We start from the raw sequence: 14,871 nt of genomic DNA on the forward strand, positions 1-14,871 counted from the left end.
AGATCCTTTTTTTTTTCTTTCAATAATCTGAATTTCTCTTGATAGACTTTCTTAACTCCTTCAGTATTCTCATTGGCTCCTTTTAGAAACCAGTGTATTAGACTGAAGAGGTGTTTCATCATTTGTTCTCTCAGGGGAAGTCTCTTGGTCTTTTAACTGGGAGTCGTGCTTTTGCTTCTTCTTTTTCCTTATATTTCTCCTACTCTGTGAGTTTAGGAGAAATAATTCTCTACTGTGGTTGTGGAGGGCTATTTATGTGTGGGGCTGTTCCTGTGTAGCTTCTTTGGGTTTAGTATATTTGATGCAAGGGCTGTTTTTAGTACAGTTGCCTGTCTTCTCTTTCTTCAGTGTATGCTGGTCATTATCCCCTTGATAGGAGTTAAGCAGATGCAGTGACTAGTGCCCACTCCTGGGGTTCTCAGTGGTGGCAGTTCAGGCACACCCCTGAGCATGCAGTGGGAGTGGGTACAGCTTGTGACCACTCCTGGAGTCTCGGAAGGGGACACTGGTGGCCTGTGACCACTCTTGGCATCCACCTCTGGAGCCAATGAAGGCAGTGTCCTGCCCTCTGTAGGCATGGAGGGGAAGGCTACAATCTGTACCTCATTCTTCCCATGCCCTCCAAACGATGGTGACTGGCCTATCAGGTGGTCCAGGGTTCCTCTTAGTAAACCCCCAGCCACAGTTTCATAGGATTCCCACTCCCTCAGTCTGTCTCAGCACAGTCAACCTCAGTCCTTTCCCCAGGTCTAATCCCTGAAGCCCAGGTTCCAGCATCCATCCCCCTCCAGCACTGGCAGACACGCATGTCAGGCTGGGAGGTGCAGGGCAGCGGCACCATCCGTGCAGTTATCCATCTGTTGTGGCTGCCACAAACAGGCTGCCGTGCTCTCCTCTGAGACTCAGAGGCTCCCCTTCTGTCCCAGCCAGTCTTCATGATGGTGAGGGGACTTCTCTAGGTACAGGAACCTTTCCTCTTTCACAGCTCTCTCGCAGGGGCACAGCTTCTGACCCAACTCCTTTTTTTTTTTTTTTAATGTTTTTTCATACCCAGTTACATGGAGATTTTCTTGGTCTTTCAGTAGTCTGAGGTCTTCTTCCAGTGTTCAGTAGATATTCTGTGAGGATCATTCTACATATAGATGTATTTTTGATATATTTCTGGGAGAAGGTGAGCTTCATGTGCTACTACTCTGCCATCTTGATCACTCCCTAATTCTTTTACCCTTTATATTGCCCCTTTCCTTGTTCTTCAGAGGTTTGAGATGCTAGCCCATGGAAAGTAAAACTAGCTCCAGAGTCATAAGCACTGCAAAATAAAATTGGGAATCCTTATGAAGGTATATATGGGGAGGAGTGTGATACAGTAGCAGGGAGGGGAGGCATGAGTTGGGGGAAGTGATAAGAAATAATGTCTGTGAGAATAAAATCATTAGCAAAGCTGTTTAAGTATTTTGTGCATGCCTTGAGCAAATGAGTTGGTACTAATTTGTATTTGGTTTGTGTAGTCTGATAATACCAGTAGTAACTTGTGTTTATATAGTGACTTAAATACTTAGAAAGTAAAATGACCATTTCCCCAAGGAAGCTGGAGAACATCAATATTAAGTAATCTGTTCATGTCCACATTGATGATAATTAAATAAACCAGGCTCTTATATTTTCTTTGTACCAAGTCCCGGTCTTCAGATGCCATGTATTATGTGAAACTTCAAGATAATTATATCTATCCTTATAGAAATCTCTAGCTCCCAGTTCATTTTGTTTGGTCAAGTGGATTATTAAACCTGAACTGTTAAGAACCTCAATTAGTTCTCTGGCATTCACTGTGCCTTAAATGAAGTGTTTTTTTTTTTTTTTAATAGTCTTAGTTTGGGGGGTAGTTATCAGTAGAATTTTAATTCTATATAGTTTAATTTAACCTATATTTACCCTAAAATAACTTTTTAATTTTTGTTCCATTTTTATGCAGTTATTATTGATAATTAGTAAGAAAGTAAAAGAAATAGCACTTGTTGATGTTAATTATGCACTAAATGTCTTTCTGAATGATTTTGTAGACATAATTTAATACTGTATCTCAAATAAGACATTATCTTATAATTCAATATAAACTCAACAAGATTTTTAATAAATGACTGCCATATATCAGTATTGTGCTAGGGTACAGAGATACAAAGAGAGAAAACATATTTACTGTTTGTGTTGGGTACTTTTCAGTCAAGGAAAAGAGAGACAATGAAAGTAAAGCGAAAATATTGCAGATGCTATGATCACAGTATATAATTCATACATTCATTCATTATGGTTTGTCAGGCACAGTTTTAAGTGCTGGGAAATGACACCTAATGACAGTGAATGAAACAGATAAAAATCTCTTCCCTCACAGAGCTGGCATTCTAGTATTCATCCTAAGGATCACAAGGGAAAATCATCTGGGATCATAGAAATGGCTATTAGGAATCTTTGGAACATCAGTTATATATCAAAATGATTGAGTGAACCTCTGGGAGTAAAGCTACCTTTCAGTCTGTAACCTCATATCCTTGAAGTCATGCACAGGTATGCTGCGGTGGCAGGTTTCTACTATCAGGGTCCTTTCTGAAACCAACCAGTTCCTAAAGGGGTCAATTTTCTCCACCTGCACCATCATGAAAGATAAATTCATTTAAGGCCAAATAAGGTAGAATGGTACAATTTGTCTCACTTGATTCAGTGGTAATGTCTTCAATTCTGTGGTGTATGTTAGATCAGAAGAGATTTTTCTTTCTTAAATGGAAGACTCTTAAGGATGTCGAACTAGTTTTCTCTGTTGTTCAGTCTTTCAATTCTAGTATAATCCAAATGTGCCTTTATCCTTCTTTTTCTTTCCTTGTGCAAAAAGATATCTATAGGTTTTCTATGTTAATATTATGATAATTTAATAACTCAAGAGAAACCATATCTTCATAAATTGTCATTATTAATATTGTTTCTTAAGAGGCTGGATATTCTCAATGAGCAAAATAATCTCTGCTTGCATCCTCAAGTTTTGTTGTAAAATCAAACAAGATTGCTAATAAATGTGGAACACACATTGAAAATATCAAATGCCAAAACTCTGTGAACTCCTATAATTGATTGTATTCATATTGTTAATTTTAGTGAACAGAGCTACAAAGAAAGCTCTTTCTTTGTAGCCTTCATTAAAACCACTTATTTCTTTACATAGTTATCATTTTTTATTACATTATTTATTAGATGTTTTTCTAAAAATATTGAGTCTACTTTATTTAGTCAGTAAACAATTACTGAGTGTCAGAACTATGCTGGGCTATAATGAAATTGACATATAAAATCATTCACATCAAATGAAGGTGAGAGGAAATAAAGATCACTATGTTAAAGGTTGGTATTAATAATTCTGTGACAGACATATTTTATACTACAGTTATGATTCTAATCTACTTTTCATTTTCTTAGCATATAACCTCTCTACAGTGCTTCTTAAACATTAAGATATAAGGAATAGTCTGAGTAGCATGTTGAAATTGTGATTCCTGGGCCCTAGAGAAATTCAGAGGGTCTAGGAATCTGCATTTTCACAAAACACAGGTGCTTTGGAAGCTGGTGATCCTTACCCTTAGACTTCACTTGGAGGAAGTGTCCCTTTGCAGCCTTTCCTTTTGCAGAGCCTTTCCCAGGCGAAGGTTCCATGAGGTCCCTTTTCAGTCTTCCACCTACTTATCACAATGCCATGCTCTCAGGATTGTCAGTTGAGATTTACCAGATTCATTTCAGTATGTTGACTTGAAGTAATCCTCTGTAGTGCAGTGCTGACCTTGTTGGAGTCAGTTGTAGCTAGGCTGAGAATGGGTGAGGCAATAGTCAGTGGTGTCAAAAACTGCCTCTAATGGTGGGGCTATCTGGAAGATGATGGAAGGCACCCCATAGCATGATAAAAGAAAGCTTTTTAAACAAGTTTAAGCACCAGCTAGGAACTGCTTACCTGTAGGGGAGTACTTTACAAGTATTAATTATTTAACTCTCAATAAAAAAAATCTATAAAGCAAGTACTACTATAGATTCGTTTCACATGAGGACATTGAGGCAAAATAACCCAGCATCACAAAGCTACTATACTATGTGGTAGAGCAAGGATTTGAACCCAAGTGGTCTCATTCTAGGATTTGGCAGCATAATTACTATACAGTGTAAGCCTTCCCTTAATCAAAGGAATATTCTTTGATCCTTTTGCTACCACCATTCATATCAGAATGACTTCCAGTAAGTTACACAAACAAATGGAAAAACAAACAAACAAAAATCACCTCAAAAGGAAAATGATATAAACATTACATAGGATAGTTTTTAGTGTATTTTCAGATCAAAGGTGTATTTCAGCTTCAAATTACAGAAATACTCTAGTAAAGCAAAAAGACCCCAGTAGACACACAACATAGGGTAACATATTCTCAGAAGAGAAGATAATTCCTTTTACAGTTTTTTTTTTTCCTTGAAACACAGGATATTCCATTAAGAGTATGAATTTTAAGTCAGAAAGATCAGTCTTCTAATTCTTACCTGTCACTTACTTAACTTTATGATCTACAGCAGTTTGCTTACCTTAACTCTCAGCTTCTATGAAAAAACATGCCAATACAATGTTTGGTGAATATTAAATGAGATAATTGTGTGAAGTGTCTGTGTCAAATGGCTTGACAGTGTCGAGAATGTTGCATTCTTTCAACAATCAGTTTATATTTACTGGTGATTTTATTATCAGCAGTGGGTTTCCTTGGTGGCTCAGATGGTAAAGAATCTGCTTACAATGCAGGAGACCTGGGTTTGATCTCTAGGTTGGGAAAATCCCCTGGAGAAGAAAATGGCAACCCACTCCTGTTCTCTTGCCTGGAGAATCCTAAGGACAGAGGAGCCTGGTGGGCTACAGTTCATGGGTTCCCAAAGAGGCAGACATGACTGAGTGACTAACACACAGTAGTAATAAATTTAATACTCAGTAGAATGTATTAGAATATTTTTGGTGGAAAGATTTTAAAAGTTGAATTGATGGTAAATCTTCCTTTTGACATCATGATTATAAAATGTTTATATTGTGCCTTTGAGATGCTCTGATCTATGATTGGCCTACTTATCTTTACTAGATGATCAAACCAACACCCCTCAACTGCTAGCCCTGGCCTCACGCCTGCGGGAGAGTGCTGAACTCTTTCAGTCAGATGAGATGCGTCCTGCTAATGACCCCAAGGAAAGAGCTCCCATCCGTGTGCGGATGCTGAATGACATTCTCCAGGACATGGAGAAGAGCTTCCTAGTGCAGCATGCACCACCAGGGTTTTACAGGTAGGAAGTGTGCTCAAATTTGGTATTTTCATGCCTCTCAATGAAATATTTGTGTTTAACTTTCAGAATATGATATGTACCTTCTGTGAACATAAGGCTGTTTTTTTTTTTTTTAATGTGAAGTAGTTATTTTATCTACAATTTGAGGCTCATTCTCCTACCCTCAAATCAAAGTTCAACTGCATACATGGTGAATAAAGAAAACTTTAGTTTTCTTTATATCTGTAGATATTGATATTATTTGTAGATATGGATATTATCTATATCTATGATACTAGTTGGGCTTCCCAGATGACGCTAGTGATAAAGAACCTGCTTGCCAGTGCAGGAGACATAAGAGACAAGGGTTTGATCCCCTAGGTTGGGAAGATTCACTGGAGAAAGAATGGCTGCTCACTTCAGTTCTTGCCTGGAGAATTCCATGGACAGAGGAGCCTGGCAGGCAGTCCATGGGGTTGCAAAGAGTCAGACATGACTGAAGCGACTTAACAGAGCACAGCATGTGATACTAGTTAGCTGTATCATCTAAAAAATGACTAAGAATTTTTACATTAAATTCAGTGGGAATCAAATGTGATATAGCTACTGAAAAACTAAATGTGTTATAGGTTGTATTGGGAGAAATACTGAATCAGTAGATAAGTCTATGTTTTTATCCTAGTAAGTCTATGTTTACAACTTTGTGTTTAATTCTAGAAACTATGTACATTTTAAGAGGGAATTAAATATGTTTAATAACTGACTCAATGGCATGAATTTGTGCAAAGTCCCAGAGATAGTGGAGGACAAAGGAGCTTGGTGTGCTATAGCCCATGGGGTTGCAAAGAGTTGGACATGACTTAGTGACTGATCAGCAACAGCAAAATATTCAGGGGGGGAGAGGAATTTATAGGAAAGTTGCAGCAACCAGGTTATGAGACATATTTGGTTAGAGGGCCGCAATACAGTGATTTCTGAAAATATTTTCATAATTTTAACAAATACTTTAATAAAACATTATCATATTCAATTTAATCTCTTAGAGGATCACACAAGCACATACTTGTTTTTCTGGTTGTCAGAAATAGTAGAAATGAAACAAAGAGAGCAAGTAGAGTTTCAAAAAATAAAACAGTTTAATTTTTTTAATTGGTAACATTCATTGACTTCTTAATATGTCTTGGATACTATGTTAAACCCATTCCATGCATTAATTAATTTAATCCTGGCAAAAGGGTCAATGGATCAGATATTCATAGGGTCTTCATTTTACAGATGAGGAAACTGGGCTCAAAAATGCTAAATGTCATGCTAAATGACTTGCCAAAATAGTAAAGCAGACTTGAGAATATCCTGTCTCTCACTTTACTAATAAAATGTTTTGTTTTGTTTTGTTTTGTTTTTACTTTATGTTGGAGAATAGTTGATTAGCAAAGTGTTAGTTTCAGGTGTACATCAAATTAATTCAATCATATTTCAGTCACATCTTTTCCAAACTCTTTCACACTTAGATTGTTAGAGAGTATTGACCATCATGACCCAGGCTATACAGTTTGTTTTATTTTATTTTTTTTAATTTAATTTTATTTTATTTTATTTTTTCTATTGTTTTTATTGTTTTACTGTTTTCAATTTCTTTTTTTTTTTTTTTATTTTACTTTACAATTCTGTATTGGTTTTGCCATACATTGACATGAATCCACCACGGGTGTACATGCATTCCCAAACATGAACCCCCCTCCCACCCCCCTCCCACAACATCTCTAAATAAGTTAATGTGTATCATTTTTTTAAGATATCACATTTAAGTGATAACATAGATATATGTCTTTGTCTGACATTTCAGTATGATAATCTCCAGGTACATCCATGTTGTTACAAATGGCATTATTTCATTCTTTTTAATGGCTAAGAAATATTCTATTGTACATATGAACCACATCTTCTTTTTCTATTACTCTGTCAATGGACATTTAGGTGGCTTCCATGTCTTGGCTATTGTAAATAACATTGCAATGAACGTGGGGTGCATGTATCCTTTCAAATCACGGTTTCTTCCAGATATATATGTTCAGGAGTGGGACTGCTGGATCATATGCTGGATCTATTTTCAGTTTCTTAAGGAACCTTCATATGGTTCTCTATAGTGTCTGAACCAATTTTCATTCCCACCAAGAGTGCAGGAGGGCTCCCTTTTCTACACATCTTCTCCAGCATTGACTGTTTGTAGATGTTTTGATAGTGGCCATTCTGACCCGTGTGAGGTGATATCTCACTGTCGTTTTGATCTACAGATCTTTGTAGTTTCGATTGTAGTTTCGATTTGTGGATAAATTGAAAAAGCCCTGCAACCTTGGGATCCCACTTGATCATGGTGTGTAACAATTTTAACATATTGGTGGATTCATTTTGCTAGTATTTTGTTGAGAATTTTTACATGTATATTCACCAGTGATATTAACCTGTACTTTTCTGTGGCATCTTTGTCTGGTTTTTGGTATCAGAGTGATGGTAGCCTCACAGAACGTGTTTGGAAGTGTTCCTTCCTCTGAAATACTTTGAAATACATCAGAAAAATAGGTGTTGGCTTCAGAAGGATAGGCGCTAACTCTCCTCTAAGTGTTTGGCAGGACTTCTCTGTGAGGCCCTCTGATTCTGGATTTTTGTTTCTTGGGAGGTTTTTTTTTTTTTTTTTTTGTAATATTCCCTGCACTCTATTATGATAACTTCTTCACAAATGTTTATCCCTGAATTTTCTCCTTGAAAAACATTAGTTATGAGTATAAAAACATGCATTTATACCAAGTTCAGTTGTGGGGCTTTTGCTTTTGAGCTATTGTTGTTGTTCAGTCACTGCAAGTTGTGTCACTCTCTGCAACCCCACGGGTGCAGCATACCAGGCCTCCCTGTCCTTCACCATCTCCCAGAGTTTGCCTAAGTTCAAATCCATAGAACTGGTGATGCCATACAACCATCTCATCCTCAATCACCTGTTCTCTTTCTGCCTTCCATCTTTCAAAGCATCAGAGTCTTTTCCAATGAATCAGCTGTTCACATCAGGTGGCCAAATTATTGGAGCTTCAGCTTTATCATCAATCATTCCAATGAATATTCAGGGTTGATTTCCTTTAGGATTGACTGGTTTGATCTCCTTGCAGTCTAAGGGACTCTCAAGAATCTTCTCCAGCACCAGAGTTTGAAGGCATCAATTCTTTGGTGCTCTGCCTTCCTTGTGATCCAACTCTCACATGACTACTGGAAAGGCCATGGCCTTGGCTATATAGACCTTTGTTGGCACAGTGATTTTTTTTTTTTTTTTTTTGCTTTTTGATATGCTGTCTAGGTTTGTCATAGCTTTTCTTCCAAGGAGCAGGTGTCTTTTAATTTCATGGCTGTAGTCATTTCTACAGTGATTTTAGAGCCCAAAAGAGGAAATAAGTTACTGCTTCCACCTTTTCCCCTTCTGTTTGCCATGAAGTGATGGGCTGGATGCCATGATCTTAGTTTTTTTTTTTTTTTTTTAATACTGAGTTTTAAGCCAATGTTTTCACTCATTTTTTACCCTCATCAAGGGGCTCCTAGTTCCCCTTCATTTTTTGCCATTAAACTGGTATTATCTGCATATCTGAGGTTGTTGATATTTCTCCCAGCAATCTTGATTCCAAATTGTAACTCATCCATCCTGGCATTTTCCATGATGTGCTCCCATAAGTTCAATAAACAGGGTGACAATAAACAGCCTTGTCATACTCCTTTCTCAATTTTGAACCAATCAGTTGTTCCAAATAAGGTTCTAACTGTTGCTTCTTGACCCATATACAGGATTCTCAGGAGACAGGTAAGATGGTCTTGTATTCCCATCTCTTTGAGCTATACATTATATAATTTAGAATCAGTGACTCTCTGCTTGTAATAAAATACTAGCAAGTTGATCTTTAAAATTTTTGGCATCTTGAAATTGAAAATTGACTAATCGTGTCTACCTGGACCTCAAGGGAAAAAGCAGAAGAAACACTGGTGCTTGTTTCAGTTTTTTCACAGTACAGTATATACTCCAATGTACACTGCAGTACTCATCTGGTGTACAGTCCAAGTACACATCTGGAGCACATCTGTATCACCTGTATATTGTATACAGTCCCATGTACAGTAGTGTCCAGCCAGTGTACATTGGGTATAGTCCAGTGTACAGTCCATGCACATCCAATGTATACTGTATACAGTCAGTGTACAGTATAGTGTACAGCCAGTGTACATTGTGCATTGTAGTATACATTCCAGTGTACAGTACAGTAAACACTCCAGTGCACATCTATAGAGTCCAAGAGCACAGTTGGACACAGCTGGAACACATCTGGAGAATCAGATATACAGGCCAAGAGCACAGCTGGAATACATCTGGAGCACAGCTGGAGGACAGCTGGACAATCAGATATACAGGCCAAGTGCACAGTGGGAACACAGCTGGAAAATATCTGGAGCATAGCTGGACACATTTGGAGAACGATGTTCAGGCCAAATGCATAGCTGGGCGCATCTGAAACACATGCGGGCACATCTGGTGTACAGTCCACCATATGTCCAGTGTACAGTTCAGTGGACACCAGTGTACAGTGCTATATACTCTAGTGTATGTGCAGTGTACACGCCAGTGTACATCCAATGTACATTCCACTGTATGTCCAATGTACAGTGCAATGTATGTCCAGTGTCTGTCTCTTCTCCAGGTCCATAAAATCCTATGAATGGCTTTAGAGTCATTCTTAGAAGAAATGGCAAAGAAACAGATAGTCAATAGATTCAAAGAAGGAAGGATAAAAGGAATAAAATTTAAGTGAACTGAAAACTGGATTGCTTGACACTGAATTCAGGTCAGTGATGTGCCAGAGCTCTCTTGTTCTGGCCCACACAAGGAACATTAAAAACATCAGGAATTTTCCAGCTGATTGTCAAGCCCTTTGTAGCTTGAAATTAGCAAGCACTACACATCAGGACTTTTGGTTATTAGGAAGTCTATGTTCGAGTGGACAACTGACATCCCTGATTATGGTACAGTCAGTCCAAGCTCATGTCCATGCAACAGGTGATGCCACTGAAACTCCTGCATGCCAGTGTCTGCCAGTTCATGTCCTAAGTGTCTCCCTGGTGTATTCCTTTTCTCTCATCCTGCCATCTCTGTCTTAGTTCCTATCTTGATGGTCTCTGTCCTAGATGACTGCTGTTGCCTCCCCTCCAACTCTACCGCTGGAACAAGATTATTTTTAAATCTACCATTAGGACTTCCATGGAGGTCCAGTGGCTAAGACTCCACTTTCCCACTGCAGGGGTGCAGGTTAGACTCCTGGTCAGGAAATTAAGATCCTACATGCCTCAATGTGTCTCATGATTTCCTAAAGTTCATCAGGGTAGACTGGGCTTCCCTGGGATACATGGAGCCTCTGTGGTTCATTCTGCATCTTGTTCTCAGGTAGCAGGAGCAGAAGCTGTTGCTGGGCTATTGGGTCACCATGAGCACAAGTGGGGAGGCTCTTTAATCTACTCTTTACCTCTCAGTTGCCATGAACAGAGAGCAGTGATACTCTAATGTGTGCTTCCTGATTTCTGAGGCCTCAGAACCATATCCAGTTTCTCCTGCCTGATCCTCTCAGAGGTTTTTCAGGATTGTTGTAGACTGAGGTCCCAAAACCTGTCTGTACTGTACTGGAGTTCCTTATACCTCTAGGAGCTCCACTAGCTTCCCACAGTAACTAGAGGAGAAAACAGGCAATATAAGATCTCTACCTTCAAAGAGTTTAATTCAAGAGGTAAAATATATAAATCATAATAAATTTCCAGAATCCTTTTCAAAGTACTCAATGAATGCTACAGGTAAGGTGTGCTGTTGGGATTCACAGAAGAGAGAAATTACCTTGTGGCAGTCAGAAACTTTACAGAGGGAGGGAAAAATTTATCTGGTCTTCAGGGAATAGTAGGATACCCAATAAATTTGGGAGTGCTATAGACTGAATGTTTGGGTCCTCCCAAAATTTGTATGTTGAGACCAAATGATAATGTTTGGAGATGGGGTCTTTAGGAGATAATTAGGTCATGAGGACACTCATAAGTGGGATTAGCATCCTTACAGAAGAAACCTCCTTCACCCATACTGCTATGTGAAGACAGAGTCATCTATAGTTCACCAAGCAACCCCTAACCAGACATGGAATCTGCCAGCACCTTGATCTTGGACTTCTCGGCCTCCAGAACTGTGGGAAATAATATTTGTGGTGTGTATAACTCACTCAGTATATAGTGTTCTGTTGTAGCAGTCCAAACTAACTAACAAAGGGAGCATTACCAGGGAAGGATAGAGTGAATAGAGAGACACAAAGGAGAAGTTGTGTGTGGTGTGCTGGGGAGTGAAGCATAGAAAGTGGAGTCCTGAATTGTTATTGGGTTCATGATTATGGAAAGGTAGGAAGGAACCAAGAGATAGAGTTCCATCCATGCTCTGTTGAGAGCTTTGGGCTTTATTTTTTTACACAAAAGATGCTATTAACAAACCTGTGTTAACTTATCTGGTCTTCCAAATAGGGTGCCCTGGAGCTGGGAAGTCAGAGAAACTGTGGATTTAGGAAATGCATGAAGTGGTGAGAATATGATTTGGCATGTTATTGTCAGGAATGAAAAGCAAATCCAACTTGAGAGATGGTATTAAGGAAGAATGGGAAAATTTAACCAACTAGTGGCTGTGGGAATTTTATTTTAGGGTTCACATGGAGCTAGGCAGATGAACCAGTGTTGAATAGTAGAAAGAGTCTCCTCTCTGCCCATTTCTCCAGCCAGTTAGTTAAGACACTCAATATCTTTACTGTAACTTCTAAAGTCCTTTTCCTCTAAAAATCTGATTTAATGCACATTCAGTTCCTTAACCCTCCCAAACTCTATAGTCAAGGGGGATCCTACTAATCCTGAGGAAGAGGTATAAGAAAGAGCACAATGACAGACTGTAGTAGTGTAATGAAAAGGTGCTAAGAGCTCCAGAGGTACTGAGATTGGTAGGCAATGGGGAGCAGACACAATGATGTATATGATCAGGGACTAAGGAAAGTGTGTTGAAAACTACAAAACATTGCAAAAATATCACTACTATCAAAATTCAGCAATTCAAGATCTAACTTGTTGCCCCTGAGTAAGGAGGAGATTACGTATTTTCTTAAGAATTCTGAATCTTCTCTCTCCCTCCTTCCTTTATTGTAGTTCTAATATGGACTGCTTTCCTGCTCCAGGGAACTGGCAGATCTGCAGATGATATATTGTGGCATCTGTGTTTTGTTGTTGGATTCCTTTTAGCTCCCTATAGTTCTCAGCAAAGGTGGACTAAGCAGTATAATCCAGTAATCTATTCATTCTCCAATAAAATATATATTTATTAAAAACAGAGCGGTTTTAGGTTTAAAGGAAAATTGAGCAGAAAGGACAGAGTTCTTATACAACTCTTCATAGGCATAAACAGTTCCCTCAGCTCCCGACACATAGTTCCCTATTATTAACATCTTATAGCAGTGTAGTACATGTGTTACAGTTGATGAGCCAATGTTGATGTATTATTAACTAAAGTTCATAATTTATATTAGGATTCATTTTTGTTTGTTCTTTACATTCTATGGATTTTGACAAATAAATGTTTAATGGCACACAGCCACCATTTCAGTATCATATAGAATAGTTTCTTTGCCCTAAAAAAATCTGTGTTCCACCTATCCATCCCTCCACCTCTGGCAATCACTGATCTTTTTACTGTCTCCAAGTCATATAGTTTGAATTATACAGCATGTAACCTTCTCATTTAGGCCTCATCACCAAGCAATATGAATTTGTTTCTTTCATATTAATTTCTCTTTATCACGGAACCATATTCCACTGCCTAGATGTACTAGTTTGTTTATCCATACACCAATTGGAGGACATTTTAGTTGCTTTCAAATTTTCACAGTTATGAACTAAGCTGTAACGTACATCTGTGGGCAGGTTCTTGTGCAGATGTACATTTTCAACTCATTTGGGTAAATACCAAGAAGCACAACTGCTGGATCATATAATAAGCCTATGTATAGTATTGTAAGAAACTGCCAAACTGCCTTCCAAACTGGCTGTACCATTTTGCATTCCCACTAGCAATAAGGAAGACTTTTGGTCGCTCCACTTCCTCATTAGCATTTGCTGTTGTCAGTATTGTGAGGTTCATTCATTTTAAGAGATGGGTAATGTTATCCCATTGTTTTCAACTGAAATTCTCTAATGACATATGATGTTGAGCATCATTTTATATATTTACTTTCTATCTGTATACCTTCTTTGGTGAGGTGTTTGTTCATATATTTTCCCTATCTTTTGAGTTATATGTTTCCTTACTGTTGAGTTTTTAAAATTTCTTTTTATATTTTAGATGCCAAAACTTTATCAGGTATGAATGCTGCAAATATATTTTTTTAAGAGTGACTGTTGCAGAGCAGAAGTTTTAAATTTTAATGAAATCTAACATATCATTTTTTTTCATCAATTATTCTTTTGGTATTACATCTAACAGCCCATCATCAAACCCAAGCTTAGATCTAGATTTTATTCCTATGTTGTCTTCTAGTTATTTTATAATTTGGTGTTTTATATTTAGGTCACTGATCCATTTCCAATTAATTTTTGTGAAAGATATAAGGTCACTGTCTAGATTCATTATTTTTGCATGTGAATATCTTGTGCCAGCACTATTTGTAGAAAAAAAAAAAAAAACTACTTTCCCATTGAATTGCCTTTCTTCTTTTGCCATACAACTTTGGATTATCTCTTGGGTAAAGACATAGGCAATGGCAACCCACTCGAGTACTCTTGCCTGGAAAATCCCATGGATGGAAGAGCCTGGTAGGTTGCAATCCATGGGGTCATGAAGAGTCAGACATGACTGAGCGACTTCACTTTTCACTTTAATGCATTGGAGAAGGAAATGGCAACCCACTCCAGTGTTCTTGCCTGGAGAATCCCAGGGACGGGGGAGCCTGGTGGGCTGCTATCTATGGGGTCACACAGAGTCGGACATGACTTAAGTGACTTAGCAGCAGCAAAGATATAGGAGTGGAATTGCTAATCCTATGATGAAACAGGAAGGCTCAAGAGGGGTGAAATTCCCTTCCCCAAGTTGCAATAATATCACAGTAATTACCCTTTGACAAAATCTTGCACCCTGACAAAGTTTCTTGTCTGTAGCTTAGGGCTTTTTGATAGAGAAGATTCTGGAGGATTTCCTGATATTTAACTTTTTCCTGCCACAACCATCAGGGGATTTTTCTCAACTTCTTACATGATTTAGAATACCTCTACTGGAGATGGAGACAAGATGATGGGGTAGAAAGACAAGAGCTCACCTCATTTTTATGGAAATAGGAGAATCACTAATGGCTAAACAACCATCAGGAAAATAAAGGTTGAAACCTACCAAAAAGATATCCTATATCCAACGACAAGCAGCCATTACAAGTCAGTAGGAGAGGAGTAACTGCAATAAAATCAAATCTC

At 38.2% G+C, this 14,871-nt stretch overlaps 1 protein-coding gene across 2 annotated transcripts in view; it reads left to right on the top strand.

Annotated features, from left to right (window-relative positions):
* The window catches only part of NAALADL2 (N-acetylated alpha-linked acidic dipeptidase like 2), a 1,592,461-nt gene that overhangs the window by 1,516,334 nt on the left and 61,256 nt on the right, over positions 1 to 14,871 (top strand). For both annotated transcript variants that reach the window (XM_040249092.1, XM_040249084.1), the window contains one exon: positions 5,145 to 5,343. In XM_040249092.1, coding sequence (XP_040105026.1) covers positions 5,145 to 5,343 — 199 coding nt within the window. The remainder of the gene's footprint in view (positions 1 to 5,144; positions 5,344 to 14,871) is intronic.

Source organism: Oryx dammah, unplaced genomic scaffold, assembly GCF_014754425.2.
Source record: "Oryx dammah isolate SB20612 unplaced genomic scaffold, SCBI_Odam_1.1 HiC_scaffold_2, whole genome shotgun sequence".
Taxonomy (NCBI): Eukaryota; Metazoa; Chordata; class Mammalia; order Artiodactyla; family Bovidae; genus Oryx; species Oryx dammah.